Source organism: Suncus etruscus, chromosome 7 (genome assembly GCF_024139225.1).
Source record: "Suncus etruscus isolate mSunEtr1 chromosome 7, mSunEtr1.pri.cur, whole genome shotgun sequence".
Taxonomy (NCBI): Eukaryota; Metazoa; Chordata; class Mammalia; order Eulipotyphla; family Soricidae; genus Suncus; species Suncus etruscus.
Window position 1 is genome coordinate 58948273 of NC_064854.1, and position 17346 is coordinate 58965618.

General features: G+C 44.4%; 1 protein-coding gene across 1 annotated transcript; it reads right to left on the minus strand.

The window, feature by feature from the left end:
- Window positions 1–13222: 13222 nt before the first annotated feature.
- On the minus strand, window positions 13223–14411 carry METTL18 (methyltransferase like 18). The gene has a single exon (XM_049776537.1). It carries the CDS (start codon window positions 14375–14377, stop codon window positions 13268–13270), a length of 1110 nt encoding a protein of 369 aa, XP_049632494.1. The 5' UTR covers window positions 14378–14411; the 3' UTR covers window positions 13223–13267.
- Window positions 14412–17346: the final 2935 nt, after the last annotated feature.

The window sequence follows — 17346 nt, forward strand, 5'->3', positions numbered from 1 at the left end:
TGCAAAAGGTCGTTGGTTCAAATCCCTGCATCCCATATGGTCTCCAGAGCCTGCTAGGAGTGATTTCTGAGCATGGAGCCAGAAGTAACCACTGAGCACTCCAGGTGTGACCCAAAAACCAAAATACAAAAAAAAAAAAAAAAAGAAAGGAACATTCATGGTACCACTTCATGTTCAGTAGTACAAACCAGAAAGCCAAATAAGGGGGGGGGAGAGAGAGAGAGATAGAGAGAGAAGTAAAATGCCTGCCCCAGAGGCAGGTTGGAGAGGGTGGGTGGGAGGAAAGAGGGCATCAAGGAGGGTGAGAGGGAAACTGTTGATATTGGCGGAGTCAACAGAAAATGTGCACTGGTGAAGGTTGTTATGCTATGTAAGACTAACTCAATCATGAACAGCTTTATCTGTAAAAAAAAAAAACACCAAAAAAAAAAAACCCTGTATTACGAACAACCTAGTAACTATGGTGTTTAAATAAAAAATACATTTTTAAAAAAGGGGCCAGAGAGATAGCACAGTGGTAGGGCATTTGCCTTGCATGTGGCCAACCCAGGAGGGATCCATTCACTTCCTGGCATTCTAACTGCAGAGCCAGGAGTAACCCCTGAGCACTATTGGGTGTGGTCCAACAACCAATCAGTCAATAAATAAAGTTAAAAAAATAAAAATAAAAATAAGATGCCTCCAGCCAGTTTCACCCAGGGGGACTATTCTGAGGACATATTGAGTTGAGGCACTTCACAAATGCTTTATTTTCTGGATGAGATGCTGGGAAGTGAACTATTTTCTCTACTTACAAAACTCCCCAGAACCAGGGGGCCATTGGTTATCAGATCCCAATGAGCTGTTTTCCTGACCCTTAAAAGGTATAGAAATCAAAGCAAAAGTACTTGCTTTGTGGGGTGGTTCTGGGGCAGCTCATTGGTCAAAGTCCCTCCTTTGCAGTTTAGGAAATAGGAACATCATTAAAGTCAGGCCAAGGACTCCAGCTAGTATACTGACCCCGTGCACTGGAGCCAGCTATGACATTAAAATTTCAGGTTCACCCTCTTGCTGGGAACCCCCTGTTTAAATAGTCCCACTCCAGTCCTGAGCTTGTCTAGGGCATGGCACGGCCTGAAGAAGAATCTATTTTTTGGAAAGAGCTGCCTGAAGTCCAGAGGCCCTCCTTGTAGAGTCTGAGAGGCCTTGAGCTAGTGGCTTAACCTCTGTGAGGCTTTTTTCCCCTGCCGACCTGACCAAGGCTGGTCCACAAATTAGGGACTGAAACTCCTCCAGGCAGACATTTTTGGGGGGCCACACCAGTGACGCTCAGGGGGTTACTCCTGGCTATATGCTCAGAAATTGCCCCTGACTTGGGGGACCATATGAGATGCCGGAGGATCGAACTGCGGTCCGTCCGCGCGCGCAAGGCAAACGCCTTATGCCCTGTACCACCACTCTGACCCCCAGGCAGACGTATTTTCCTTTTGTACAGGCTTCTGGGTCAAAATAACCAGAGCAGCCTGTAGTTTTAAGGTTCTCACCTTCTTCCTAAGCCGAGACTCTTTCTTGTCACCCACCAAGCGCAGCTAACCCTGTTGGGGCCTGGTTTCCATGCTCCTTTGTCTTTTGCACACAATCATGTAAAAGTTCATGAGTTTTGCTGAACATTGCTCTCCATTGGCTTTGCTTTAGCAGCGTTCAGCATGTTAGTGAGTGTATTTGTCTGAGCTCATCATTTTTTTTAATTGTGTGTGTATGTGTGTGTGTTTACTTTGGGTATTTTAAGACGGAACCATAGACTAACAAAGAAGCTGCTTTCTCTTCATACCAGGAATCTAAGGTCAATGTACTGATCAGCAGAGAACTAACCAAAGTTCAGACCATACAAAGACAAAACACAAACACAATCAAGGGCAAAGTGGAGAGGTGAGAAAGATCAGGAAGTTTCTGTGGGGTGTACCCTCCAAACCAACCCCCCACCTTAGCAGGCAGGTACTATCTTCATCCAGGGACCCAATTAAGTACCACTAGTTACATACATTACTGTACCTGTGTCCCTGATGGAACAGACGGGGAAAGAACTATCCCTGGCCAGCGGAGAATTCTTTGTTATTTCAGAGTCCCAAGGCCACTCAGCATTACTTTCCAGAATTGTTGAGTCTCATCCCTTTGGGGTTTCTTAGAGCCCTTACGTTATTGTCAGCAATAATTCAAAAGGTGGTTTTGATCTTAAATGCAAATGAAAAGACTCTTCAAGATTTAATGGTCTGTATGACCAGAAATGGAAAATGAAAAGCAAAACTGACACCTGTATTTATCTATGTTGGACTCAACCCTTTCCCCTAGGGATGTGGTACTAGGTGGCTAAGGATATAAAAAATGTTTCTAAGGATATAAAAATGTTTCTTCATATGTAAAAACTATTTCTAAAGATACAAAACTATTTCTAAAGATATAAAAATTGTTTCAGTGGTACCACTCTAAAGAATTTATTCTCTGGAAATTGTGTCATAGCAACAGAGCACTTTATAACACAACATCCTGATTTGATTTCTGGCAACAAAATGTTGTTAAGAACCTAAGTGCCTATTAGGGAAACCATAGACTCAGACTTAGTGAAATGTTGATGAGGAAGAATTATTTGTCTTTAATTTCTGGCAACCCCCACCCCACACACAACCCAATCTGAAAATAATAGTGTTAAAGGGCATGTTTTAATCTTGTTTCTCTTTTCTACTTCAGAAGGAGGGTTCTGGGGGATAGTTTCCTCTGGGGGAGCTGGTCTAACAGGGGTCTCTTGAAGCTTCTGAATATATTGGCTTTTGGACAACATTCTTCTTTGGGAAGAACATAATCTTTTCCTAGTTCTCCCGAGATAAATTCAGTGACCTTGATGAAATATTCCTGTTAAGTGCCATATCTGTCATGTGATTCTAAAAGAGAAAACAGATTGTGGTTTGTTCATGGCCAAAGGTATTAAGTAGAATTGTACTCTTATATTGTAGCACAGGGGTCCTCAAACTTTTTAAACAGGGGACCAGTTCACTGTCCTTCAGACTGTTGGAGGGCCAGATTATAGTAAAAACAAAAATTATGAACAAATTTCTATGCACACTGCATATATCTTATTTAGAAGTGAAGAAACAAAATAGAAATAAATACAATATGTGATCCGCGGGCCGTAGTTTGAAGACCCCCTGTTGTAGAGGCTCTAATGAATCAATAAATAAATGAATTCTTACCTTAGTTCCTGTCATAAGCAGAGAGAGTAACATGCCTCCCTAATGACCCAACTGTAACACCAAGAATGCATTGGTTAATCTGGTGTTATTAGGGGTCTCAAATTCGTGGCTCTCGGGCCGTTTGTGGCCCTCCTTACAACATTTTGTGGCCCTGCCCTAGAGGAATCTTTTTTTGTTTTGTTTTGTTATAGTTGTTTGGGTCACACCCCCCAATGTTGAAGGCTTACTACTGACTTTGCACTTAAGGATCACCCCGACTTTGCCTCCTGCAGCCCCCAGGCAAATTGAGTTTGAGACCCCTGTGTTAGATGGTGGAAATAGGTTTTGGGGTATAAGTTTCCAGTTGTGACATAATTCTGGTTTTTTTTTTTTTTATAGTAGGGAGGACAGAGGGAAGGGGGGAGGGAAGAAAAAAAGGAGAGAGGGTAGGGGAAAGGGGAGAAAGGAGGACAAGGAGGAGGGAGAAAAAGAGGGAAGAAGGGAAAGAAGAAGGAAGGATGGTGGAAGGAAGAAGAAAGGAGGGGCTGGAGAGATAGCATGAAGGTAAGGCATTTGCCTTGCATGTAGAAGGATGGTGGTTTGAATCCCAGCATCCCATATGGTCCCCCGAGCCTGCCAGGAACGATTTCTGAGCAAAGAGCCAGGAATAACCCCTGAGCACAGCCAGGTGTGACCCAAAAACCAAAAAAAGAAAAAAAAAAGAAGAAGTAAGTGATGGGAGGAGAAAGGGAGGGAAGGAGGAAGGAAGAAGGGAAGGGAGGGAGGGAAGAAGAAAAGGAAGCTTTTTTTGGGGGAAGGACAGAGGGAAGGAGAAAGGGAAGGAGGGAAGGAAAGAAGAAAGGAGGAGGATGTGACATAATTTTGGATTCTTCTTCTTTTATTTTTTTGTTTTTTGTTTTTTGTTTTTTTTTGTTTTTTCTTTTTTGCTCTCCCTGGATTCTTCTTCCGATAGCCAGCCTAAGCCTCTGGAGCTCCTAAAAGGAGGTCCTAAATAAATAAATAAATCTCTCACCCGGCCTTTTCTAGTGAGAAAGAGATGAGACTGAAGAAAAGGGAGAAGGTATCTGAGAAGGAAGAAATACTTCATTCACTGTTGCTGCCTTTAAAGGAGGGAAAGAACCAGGGGCCAGGAAAAGTGGAAGGGGTCCTAGGGGTCCTAGACAATCTTTCAACAATTGGAAGCTGGAAGAAACAGGAACCTGCTACCTTCTACCTCCTGGGCGGTGGCCAGCGTCAGACTTGGGGGATATTCACTTAACTCTGGAAACCATCCAAGGATCCCAAGAAGAAAAAAGACCTGGGTCAACCTGGATCAATTCATCTCATTTCCCTTGCCCCAAAGCACCTTCCTGTAGGGAATAAGCTCAACTGGGAGGTTTCCAGAATCTTCAGTTTGTCATTGTTCACAGTCACTTCTCTCACAGCAAAGATACCAGCACCCACACAGTACAATCCCTGGAGACCTTGGATTAGTATTTTCTTAGGGCTCAAGCAGCTAGCTTTCCTCCCAAACCCGACACCTCAGGAACTGAAGGGAGCTGCAATATTCATGTCACTGTGGCCCGGAGCCCCGCACTGCTGAACTGGATGATTGAACCATGTCCTTCCACCCCATCGCTGCCTCTTCTCCCAGTGCTTTAACTTGGACAAAACAACCCATTGACTGAGTGTGAAGCCCCAGATCCTTTTCTACAAGTACTCTGCAAGATCCAGGGATTTTTTTTTTCCCTTTCTTCTTTCTGTAGCAACCAAGGCCAGCCTGGCTAATGTTGGAACACCCTACTTTTACTCCAAACAAAGGTATCCCCCAGCTTCCTCTGTCCTTCACACCTATCCCTTTAACATGTAAAAGTCCACCTAGACTAGATTCTTAGCTTAATATAGGTACTTGTGTCTCTCAGTTGACCCTTCCCCTCCTGGTTGAATTTGATCTGGTAAATAAAGAGAGGTTTTGGTTTGGTGGGCCCAGGGATCATGAGATGAGAAGCCACCTGACTCCATGATTTTATCTCCAATAACTGTTCTGGTTTATTAATTTGTGCAGCAACCCTGCTTCAGACCTGTTCACCTGAGTTTGGAAATACAGTGTGTGGGCATTTTCACAGGCTTTAAATGAGCAGGAATGATATCTATTACCAACCCTTGTTTCTTTAAAATTATTTTTTTATTATAGCACTCTGACTTACCAAATTTTTCACACTATGCTTTCAGCATCGTGTTCAAACACCAATCCTACCACCAATGTTACTTTCCCTTTGCCAGTATTCCCAATTTCCCTCCCACCATCCTAGTCTGTCCCTTTATAGGCACAAATTTACTACATATTGTTTATGACAACACAACAGAATTATAAAAACTTGGATCAACATAGGACCATTTGAAAAACTTTTAGGTATCCCTAGGGTGTTACTAAAATCAGTGTCTAAAGGAGACCTAAGCAATAATGCAATGGTAGGGCATTTGCCTTGCATGTGGCCGACCCAGGACGGACCTTGGTTTGATCCCTGGCATCCCATATGATCCCCCAAGCCAGGATTAATTTCTGAGCGCATAGCCAGGAGTAACCCCTGAGCATCACCGGGTGTGAGCCAAAAAACCAACCAAACAAACAAACCAACCCCACAATAAAGTCAGTGTCTAAGGAATTTATTGGGATGTGGTTGATGCTAGTTGAGCTTCTGTGTTATTGGTTAGGGTCACTGAGCTTCAGCGATTTCTAGGAACTTTGCCATCAGATTTCCTGTGATGCTACTGGACTGACATTGCTATGAAATTATGAGACGTCCAGGATCTAAAGATGTGGAACAAATTTTTTGGCCTTGTAGTTTGATAAGATTTTTCTTTTAAAGGGTGTTAGTTGTGCTGCTGGGCTGCTGTGGTTCATACAGAAAGGGGAATCTGCCCCCAATTTTTGAGAAGGCCCCAGAGGCATCAGCCTGGACCAGACTACCTGGAAAGTCAATGGGCATCATTTTCCTATTCTTATCATTATAATATTTTTGGTTTTAGAGCCACACCCAACTGTACTCAGGACTCTGGCTTGGACTCAGGAATCACTGCTGGCAGTGCTTGGGGGACCATACAGGGTGCAAGGAATTTAGTCCAGGTTGTCCAGGTGCAAGGCAAATGACTGTGCTATTGTTCCAGTCACTTTTTAAAAGCCCACTGAAGGACCTGAGAAAATGTACAGGGATTAAGGTCTATGCCTGGGGTGTGTCCACCCCCAGTTTTCACCATGGTACCACAAATTTCACTGAGCCTCACTAGGTAAGGCCCGGGAAGTTCCCTGAGCACTGCTGGATTAGTCTAGGTAATCCCTGGCACCAGGCAATTGAAAAGCATCTTCACCCTTGGGTCCTTGCATTGAACCAGCCATCCAGTTGTCTCCGGGAAGACTCCCACCAAAAAGAAACCTACTTACTTAAAACCCTTGCTGGGCTATTTAGACTGGTAACTTGTTTGTGCTTATTGACGTGCACATGAAAGATGCTTGCATAAACACAATTATTTTATTTTAGCCTCCTTGTGTTTATCTCCATGAACAAGATGAATTCCCAAATATGCTCATGGCTTAAAAACAGTAGTTAAGTGCCTAGGGACCAAGGGCAGGGGTCAGGACCTAGTGCCATCCATCGGAAACACCTTGCCTGGTTTAACCTCAAATTTTATGATGTGATTACTCACACCAAGGCTGTTTGGATCACTATGGAAATAGACTATTTAAACATAAATCTTCATTAAGAATTGTCCCACCATTGTCTTCACCAAAAGTACCAGCATTTTCCCCCTAGTTATCAACACTGGAAACACCTAATTCCAAGAAGGCAAAGATAATTCTGCACTTTCTTAAAAAAAAAGCCAAACAAAACAACCTGAGCGGTGGCACAAGCAGTAAGGCATTTGCCTTGTCTGCGCTAGCCTAGGTAGACTGTGGTTTGATCCCCTGGCATCCTATAGGGTCCCCCAAGCCAGGAGTAACCCCTGAGTGTCACTGGGTGTGGCCCCAAAACAAAACAAAACAAAACAAAAAACAAACAAAACCAACAAATACCCACTTGCCATTTAACACAAGTCCCAGGGGGCCCAGAATAATAGTACAGTGGAGAGGCTGCTTGCCTTTACGCTGTTAACCCAGGTTCTATCCCCAGTATCCATTGTTCCTGAGCACTGCCAGGGATGACCGGGTGCACAGGTAGGAGTAACCCCTGAGCACCGTTAGGTGTGGCCCCAAAACAAAACAAAAACTAAATCTAGGTACTGGTGGGATAGGATGGCTCGCCTTCCCTGGAGCTGAGCTTACACGCCCAGGAAGGGGAAGCCGCTGAACTCTGCTGGAACTCAGATGCCAGCACCCCTATCTGCATGTATTCTGTGCTGTGCTCCATTTTTGGCCTGATTTCATTCTGTGTGTAGCTCATCTGAGGATGGCTCGCCTTCCCTGGAGCCTTCCCTGGAGGTGAGTTTACAAGCCCAGAAAGGGTGGAGCCAGAGGAGCACGGCCTCTCCGCTTCACTTCCCGGCTGTGCACATCATTTAGCCAATGAATACAACCACAACACGTAGAAAAACCCACAATACAAGCGTGACAAAGGGGAAACAACGCAGGCCAGCGCCAGACATAGAGAATGACGATGGCAACTCTGATGACTTGGACATGACCAACCAACTAGTCAGTCTCTCAGATAAGGAGTTTAGAGTCGCAATATGGAAGATGTTCAAAGAACTCAAAGAAAGTATAGAAGAGAACACTAATAAGAATCAAGAGAATGGGCCCGGAGAGATAGCACAGTGGTGTTTGCCTTACAAGCAGCCGATCCAAGACCAAAGGTGGTTGGTTCGAATCCCGGTGTCCCATATGGTCCCCCGTTCCTGCCAGGAGCTATTTCTGAGCAGACAGCCAGGAGTAACCCCTGAGCAATGCCGGGTGTGGCCCAAAAACCAAAAAAAAAAAAAAAAAAACCTAAAAAAACCCCACAAGATTGATAGACCACTGGCAAAACTAACAGAGAGAGAGGAGAGAGAGAGAGAGTTGAGACATAGAGAGAGAAGAGAGAGAGAGCGAGATGAGAGAGAGGAGAGAGAGAGAGAGATTGATTGAGTCGAGAGAGAGAGAGAGAGAGAGAGAGAGAGAGAGAGAGAAACTTGATAACTCGTATTAGGAATGAAAAAGGAGAGATCACTACTAATATGATAGAGATCCAAAGGGTAATCAGAAACTACTTTGAGAAACTCTATGCCACTAAAAATGAAAACCTGGAAGAAATAGATAAATTTTTGGACTCTTATAATCTTCCATGGTTGAATGAAGAGGATGTAGCATATCTAAACACACCCATCACTATTGAGGAAATTAAGACAGTAATCAAATGTCTGCCCAAAAACAAAAGTCCAGGCCCAGATGGATTTACTAATGAATTCTTTCAAACATTTCAAGAGGAACTTCTACCAATCCTGGCAAGACTGTTTCATGAAATCGAAAAAACAGGAACACTTCCAAATAGCTTTTATGAAGCCAACATCACCTTGATAGCTAAACCAGACAGAGATGCTACCAAAAAAGAAAATTACAGACCAATATTGCTGATGAATACAGATGCAAAGATCCTCAACAAAATTCTGGCAAATAGAATTCAATGCTTCATTAAGAAGATCATCAACTACGATCAAGTAGGTTTCATCCCAGGAATGCAAGGCTGGTTTAACATCCGTAAATGTTGGAGACAGTATCCTGTCAGAGGATCAATTTTTCTGTCTTCTGTCTTTTATGCAGCCTTTACCTAAGGCTGCCCATCTGCTGATTTTGCTGTAAGCTGTTGGACTAACAGGAAAGGTATTTCACAGCTGAAGGAGATTTTTTCTTTGAAGCCAAAGGGAATGGTAAACACCCCCAATGCTAATTCCAAATCTAGACTACACCCCTTAGCCTCTTTCCGGAGTTAACAGTTACCTTCAAGACCTGCTCCTTCACAGGCTGATGTTAGCCCAGATAAGCGGCTGCAGGTCCCATTTTGGAGACATAAGGTCTCCATCCTCTTTTGAATATTTTACTGCCCTTTGTTCTAAAAACCTTCCCGCCAAAAAGTATGATTGACATGTTCTTTTTCCTGCCCATTTCTCCTCCTCTATATAAGAGTTGCTGAACCCAATAAATTTTGCCTCTGACCGGAACTTCGCCTGGGGTCTTCTTTACTAACCTCTCTCAGATTTTTTACAGGTGTGGTTGTTCTTTTAACTCAGCAAAATAAGAGTGCGGAAGTCCAAGAGCCTCCCAGCCGTTTCCCCGCTGGCCGGGCCCCTCCGGGGGACTCTAGGACCCCGCACGTAAATCTATCAGCATAATACACAACATCAACAACAAGAAAAATAGAAATCACATGATCATATCAATAGACGCAGAAAAAGCATTTGATAAGGTCCAACACCCATTCTTGATCAAATCTCTCACCAAGATGGGAATGGAAGGAACCTTTCTCAATATAGTTAAGGCCATCTACCACAAGCCAGAGGCAAATATTGTCCTCAATGGAGAAAAACTGAAAGCCTTTCCTCTAAATTCTGGCACAAGACAAGGCTGTCCTCTCTCACCACTCCTATTCAACATAGCACTAGAAGTACTTGCTATAGCGATTAGGCAAGAAAAAGATATCAAGGGAATCCAGATAGGAAAGGAAGAAGTCAAGCTCTCACTGTTTGCAGATGAAATTATACTCTACTTAGAAAACCCTAAAGACTCTACCAAAAAGCTTCTAGAAACAATAGACTCATATAGCAAGGTGGCAGGCTACAAAATTAACACACAAAATCAATGGCCTTTCTATACACCAATAGTAATAAGGAAGAAATGGACATTAAGAAAACAACCCCATTCACAATAGTGCCACACAAACTCAAATATCTTGGAATCAACTTGACTAAAAATGTGAAGGACCTATACAAAGAAAACTAAAAAACTCTGCTCCAAGAAATAGAGGACACGTGGAAATGGAAGCACATACCCTCCTCATGAATTGGCAGGATTAACATAATTAAAATGGCAATACTCCCCAGAGCATTGTACAGATTTAATGCGATCCCTCTAAAGATATCCATGACATTCTTCAAAGAAGTGGATCAGGCACTTTTGACATTCTTCAAAGAAGTGGATCAGGCACTTTTGACATTCATATGGAACAATAAACACCCTAGAATAGCTAAAGCAATCATTGGGAAAAAGAATATGGGAGGAATTACTTTCCCCAACTTTAAACTTTACTACAAAGTAATAGTTATCAAAACAGCATGGTATTGGAATAAAGACAGGCCCTCAGATCAGTGGAATAGGTTTGAATACTCAGAGAATGTTCCCCAGACATACAATCACCTAATTTTTGATAAAGAAGCAAGAAATCCTAAATGGAGCAAGGAAAGCCTATTCAACAAGTGGTGTTGGCACAACTGGCTAGCCACTTGCAAAAAATTGAACTTAGACCCCCAACTAACATCATGTACGAAGGTACATGGATGAATGGATAAAAGACCTCGATATCAGGCCCAAAAACCATAAGATACACAGAACAACACATAGGTAAAACACTCCAGGACATTGAGACTAAAGGCATCTTCAAAGAGGAAACTGACTCTCCTAGCAAATGAAAGCAGAGATTAACAGATGGGAATATATTAAACTGAGAAGCTTCTGCACCTCAAAAGAAATAGCGCCCAAGATACAAGAGCCCCCCACTGAGTGGGAGAAACTATTCACCCAATACCCATCAGACAAGGGGCTAATCTCCAAAATATACAAGGCACTGACAGAAATTTACAAGAAAAAAAAAATCTAATCCCATCAAAAAATGGGGAGAAGAAATAGACACTTTGACAAAGAAATACAAATGGCCAAAAGACAGATAAAAAAAGGCGCCACATCACTAATCAACAGGGAGATGCAAATCAAAACAACTATGAGGTACCACCTCACACCCCAGAGATTGGCACACATCACAAAGAATGAGAACAAGCAGTGTTGGCGGGGATGTGGAGAGAAAGGAACTCATATCCACTGCTGGTGGGAATGCCGTCTAGTTCAACCTTTATGGAAAGCAATATGGAGATTCCTCCCAAAACTGGAAATCGAGCTCCCATACGACCCAGCTACACCACTCCCAGGAATATGCCCTAGGAACACAAAAATACAATACAAAAATCCCTTCCTTACACCTATATTCATTGCAGCACTATTTACCATAGCAAAACTCTGGAAACAGCCAAGATACCCTTCAACAGATGAATGGCTAAAGAAACTGTGGTACATATACACAATGGAATATTATGCAGCTGTCAGGAGAGATGAAGTCATGAAATTTTCCTATATATGGATGTACATGGAATCTATTATGCTGAGTGAAATAAGTCAGAGAGGGAGAGAAAGATGCAGAATGGTCTCACTCATCTATGGATTTTAAAAAAAATGAAAGACATTCTTGCAATAATAACTTTCAGACACGAAAGAGAAGAGAGCTGGAAGTTACATATCACCTCATGAAGCTCACCACAAACAGGAATGAGTATAGAGAAATAAATACGTTTTGAACTATCCTAATAATGAGAATGTACGAGGGAAATAGAAAGCCTGTCTAGAGTACAGGCGGGGGTTGGGTGGGGAGGAGGGAGATTTGGGACATTGGTGATGGGAATGTTGCACTGGTGATGGGTGGTGTTCTTTACATGACTGAAACCCAAACACAATCATGTATGTAATAAAGTTGTTTGAAAAAAAAAAAAAGAACAGCAGCGAAAACCTTGAGTTATGTTCGATACTTTTCTCTGTATACAGTTCTCTGACACCAGCTGGGCACAAAGCTCAGTAAGCCCTTAGCACAGCTGGCTGCGCCCACCCTCCCAAAAGAGATGGAGAGTTGGGGGTGCCCAAGGAGCTCAAAACATCGCGCCTTACAGGTTCCATAAGTTCTGTGGTGCGGGGCAGGATGCCTGAATAATGGCGTGTCTTGCCTTTATACAAAAGGACCACACTGTATGGAAGGATGGGGTGGGGGTGTACTTGGTTATAGAAGCTAGAGTTGTTTGCAAGGGTAGGGACTTAGCTCAGGGTGACGGTTTAAGGTCCTGAGTTCTGCACGGCTGAGCAAGTATTGCTGTGATTGAGCCCCCAAGGTCTTCTGAATCTTCCTTTTCCCCAAAGCCAAATCACACTAAATAACTAGCTCTGTGGTGTCCAGGCAGGCCTGTGCACTCTTGGTTACAGCGCCCCCTTGTGTACAGATATGCTACCAACGAAAGCACCATGCTTTCCTGTGGAAATTTTTCCCTTTTATTTTGGTTTCTTTCAGAAAGGGCATCTATTCAAGCTTATGTAAAAATCCCTCTCTTGGGAATTTCCTCCAGACAACAGGGCCAAATCTTTCAGGCTAACTTGGATCCGAATTCCCTAGGAAGACAGTGCCGGAACTGGGATGATTACTGATATGACAAATGGCTCCTGGTTTCCCCTTCCACTGGAAAAGGAATTTCTTTCATGACCCCTGAGCCTGGCTGGCTCCTTTTCTGCAGGTCGGTCGTTCTGAAGCAACTGGTAACACATCAAGTTGCTTTTCTCTTCTCCGAATGTGGATTTTGGAGTTGCCCCTTCCCATGACAGTTGACCCTGGGAAGTGAGTCAGCTCCAGCCTGCCAGCAGACATTCCCTGAGGTGGAATCCTAGGCAGAATCCTAGGCTTGCTGCAGGCACCAGGCACCATTAGGGAACTGGAACTAACATAAATCAGGAATGGGAAAGAGTGATCTTTATCAGGACTAATGTATAAGAAAATGTATGAGAAGCAAAAGGGGACAGAAAGATGTTTTCGTTCCCATCAAATCTCAGGCCTGCTATTCTGTCTCCCCTGGCAAAAGAGGTCAATGGATGGGTTGGCCTCCAATTTGAAGAAACAAAACTAAACACACACACACAATCATTTTAGAGAAAAATAACAGCAAAGCAGAACTCGGACACTCAAAGCTAGTTTGGGGACATACTTATTTACTTCCTGTGGGTCATTCAGTGGCCCTCAATTGGGGTCCTTGAACATCATTTCAATGATGAGTCTCTGCAGCCCTTCATTCACTGTTTTGAGTATTCTAGTCTCAAAAACATTCTGTTCTTCCAGAAACCTTTCAAACAGATGGACACCTCCACCGACACCAAAGTAATGTACTTTGCTGGCCAAAAGCACCCGCCCTTTCCTAGCCAACAACTTCTGTAGGGTCTGGTGCAAAGCCTCATAGTAATCTGGATTGTATATAGTTTCAGATGTAAGAATGAGATCATACTTTTCAAAGGGTTTTTCACTGCTGAGGACGAGTTTACAGAACTCAGACCACTCTCCAGAGAAGAAACGGCACTGACCCGGTTTGGGGGTTTGGTGGGAAGCCCTATGTCTTATCATTCCCATTTCCCCCAGGTTTCTGTCTTTGTCTTCCAGAATGGCATTGGCTACTACATTAGGCATGGTCACTTCCTCTATCACGGTGCTGTTATAGTCCTGAAAATGAATTTCTCGGGCCCCTCTCTGGAGCGCAATTATTCCCAGCAACCCAGATCCACAGCCTAGATCCAACACCTTTTGCCCAGCAAATGGCACTGAGGACTCAGAGAAGTAAGCCAAAAGGTCAAAAGTGCACTCCCAGATTTTCAAGCCTCCTTCATACACGCCCATAATCAGATCAGAGTGAGCAGAAAAGCTCTTTGAGATGATGTTTTCTCCTGGGGAGTTCTCTGTCAAAAACGCGGTTTTCACCACAGATATTCCAACTTCCTGAAGGCTGGGTAAGGTTTCTAGGACTTTATTCTCAAAAATTTTTTTGAGATTGTTAGGCATAGGATGCTCTTTGGCAACTCTTGAGGCCGTCTGTTCTTCATGTGGTTCCAAGTTGCTGAGGCTTTTGCTGACACTGCATATTGGGTCTAAATCTTTAGAAGATGGCACATTTATCACCAGCTCGTGTGCCCAGGGGTGACCCTGAGGCTCAGTAGGACACTTTCCGTCCCTCTCTTTATCCTTTTGGCTTTCTGATACTGAAGAGTTTTTGAAGGAATCCAGGGTCAAAGCTTCATCTGCAGGGGGTGTCAACTGATTTTCCACAAAGTTTTCTATAGTAAAATCAAATCGAAAGGCCATCCTCTAAGGAAGATACTTCAATCCTGGGCACAAGTGGTAGTTATTTAGAACTGCTGGCATTCGAACACACACAGGAATATAGACCAAGTTCCAATGCTCTGGAGGGAAAGAGTTATTAAAAATAATTGGAAACATTTTACTAAAATAACATAAAATAGTTCCCACCTCATACAGCTGCCTTTTTTTCCTCTAAGACCTTTTGGTTCCATAAGGGCTATGGAACTTTACAAACACGTTCAGATGACAAACACTGTTTTTTTTTTTTTTTTTTTAGTTTTTGGGTCACACCCGGCGGTGCTCAGGGGTTACTCCTGGCTGTCTGCTCAGAAATAGCTCCTGGCAGGCACAGGGGACCATATGGGACACCGGGATTCGAACCAACCACCTTTGGTCCTGATCGGCTGCTTGCAAGGCAAACGCAGCTGTGCTATCTCTCCGGGCCCGACAATACTGTTAAAATGAAGAAGTAAACAATAACTAAGAAGAATATATACATATATATTTTTAGGTAGAAAACGATGAGTTTAGCTATTTTGCCTGTCATCTGCCATGACCTCTTCACCGCACACTGGCCCTGTCTCCAGGAACAGAAAGCCAGTATTTCATTTTGGCAAAGAATCATCCCTTATAGAACAAGCAGATATGCTCTACTGCAAGTCAATTCATCTAAGGGACTTTTCTGCAAAAGCTGCATTAAGATCGGAAGCCCGGAGTTGGGGGAGATTTTGGAACAAACAATAAAGATGAATGGGATGGCCGGGCAGACCCATAATAAAAAAAAAATCAATGAACTGGAGAGCCCCGGACACATTGAATCTACACCCCCTGCTTCAATTTGCACAAAGACCCTTGCAGGCGAGAGTTTTTCTTCCCATTTCTACGCTTATCGCGTGCAACAAGGTGGAGGCAAAATTCGTGAGTGTGGAAGGAGCTAGTGATGGCTGGAACTCACTTCCAGACGCCCGGGCAATAGCCAAATCTTAGGGGAGAAGAATGGCCTCTCTGGGGGCACTTCCAGCCTTCCCGAACCTCCAGAGAACGTTTTTCAGGGCAACGCACCGACTACTCCAGACTTGTAGATCTCAGTCAGCAGACGGCCACTACTTCTCAGGAAGAGAGGAAAAAAAAAAAAAAGAAAAGACGTCGCGCTCTTATGACGTCAGGAGACGGAGCGCACGCAGCGGCGAGTCGAATCCTCCGCGGGCCAGACAAGCCCGACGGACGACGCTCTACTCTCACCGCGTCATCTCGATGGTACCGGCGAGGCGAGACCAGCGCACGCAGGGGATGCCGGGAACTTCCGGTCGGAGTTGGGGCGGGAGCGGTTTGAGTGGCGCTGACATGGCCGAGGGGCGCGCCTTGACATTGGAGGGTCTGGGCGGCTGGTCCGACGAGCTCTGCCGCCAGGAGCTGCCGTCGGTTTTGCCTCGGCTTCTCATATCCTTTCCATCCCGAGGAGTCGGACGCCGGCTGGCCCAGGGGGGTGGCTCACTCCGCGCTCTGCCTGGCGCCATCCACCACCCGGTCGGTGCTGGGGACTACTGCTACGGGCTGGCGGTGTTGGGACCGAATTGGGGGCGGCTACTGCTATCGACTTGGTGCTGGGTGGGCGGACTAAATGCAGGGTTAGGGGAGGCTACTATAAGCGGCTCTGTTGGTTGGGGACATTTAAGTGGGGGTCTGAGTCAAATCTAGAACATCTACTACTCCTGGCTCAGTGCTGGAGGATCAAAATGCAAGTTGAGGGTTGACGACTAACTACTACTGGCTCTGCTGATGGGGGTGTCTATAAACGGTGGTGATAGAAGGGAATGTAAGTTTAGAATAACTGCTGCTGTTTCCCTTCTATAACTGTGCTTTGCTTTAGACATCAAGGACTTGCCATGCATGACAGTCCTCAGATCTGTGGCAGAAGGGAATAGGCCAGAACAGCCAGTTCCAGGAATTTCGAGGGCACGGTACCAGGACAGTTAGTTAAATTAGCAACACTCGGGGGCCTGCGGACAATAAAATCTCATGCACCGCACCCCAAGGTCACAGTTGCCCAGTGGGCCCTTTGAACCCTTCCTCAACGACTGTCAACCAGTTTAAAACCTGGTTGATGCAACATATACTAAGAGAACCTATAGTTTTACCTCTAGCTCAGGGGGTCTTCAAACTTTTTAAAGTGGGGGCTGGATTACGGTCCCTTAGAGAGCTGGAGGGCCGGACTATATGAGCTACTAATTCCTACTCACACTGTACATATCTTATATAAATAAAATGAAAACCATTTATAAATAAACAGATCACGCACCAGTATTTCAATGGGAACTGTGGGCCTGCTTTTGGCTAATGAGATGGTCAATGTCCGGTTCCATATTTGTCACTGCCAGCCGTAACAAGTGATGCAAGTGTGGGCATCGAGTTAATCTTGATCTGGTTGGAGATTTCAGATGTTTCATTCTTGAAAAAGTCTGCTCACAGGCATAAGTGCTACCAAAGATGGTTACCATTTTGAGTGCATGATTCCTGATATTTGGATATATACTGGCAGGTATCTTGGCAACCAAACAGCGCTCACTGCTGGCGGGCTGGATTAGACTCCTCTGTGGGCCGCAGTTTGAAGATCCCTGCTCTAGCTCGAAACCCCAAGGGCTTGCAAGTCCCATCTTCCCATCTAGGGGTTCGCCACCTGGGAGAGGTGCGACCACAGCACACAGCATGCCTGCTTTTGCATTACTGACTCATCTCCTAGCAGTCTTTTGTGGGTTGAATCTCCTGTCCCGAGCTAACAGTGGTCTGTATCTAGTCGGGAGCAGCTACCAGCTCTGCTATTGGGATGTATAAATGGAAGGCAGACCTACTTCTAGGTCTGCTGGTGGAAGTGTGTAAGCAGAGTTGGGGATTGAATCGGGTCCGCCCTTCACCCTTTGGTGCGATCTCACCGTCCCTTGGTGATGCTACTTAACTTTATTCTATTTTATATT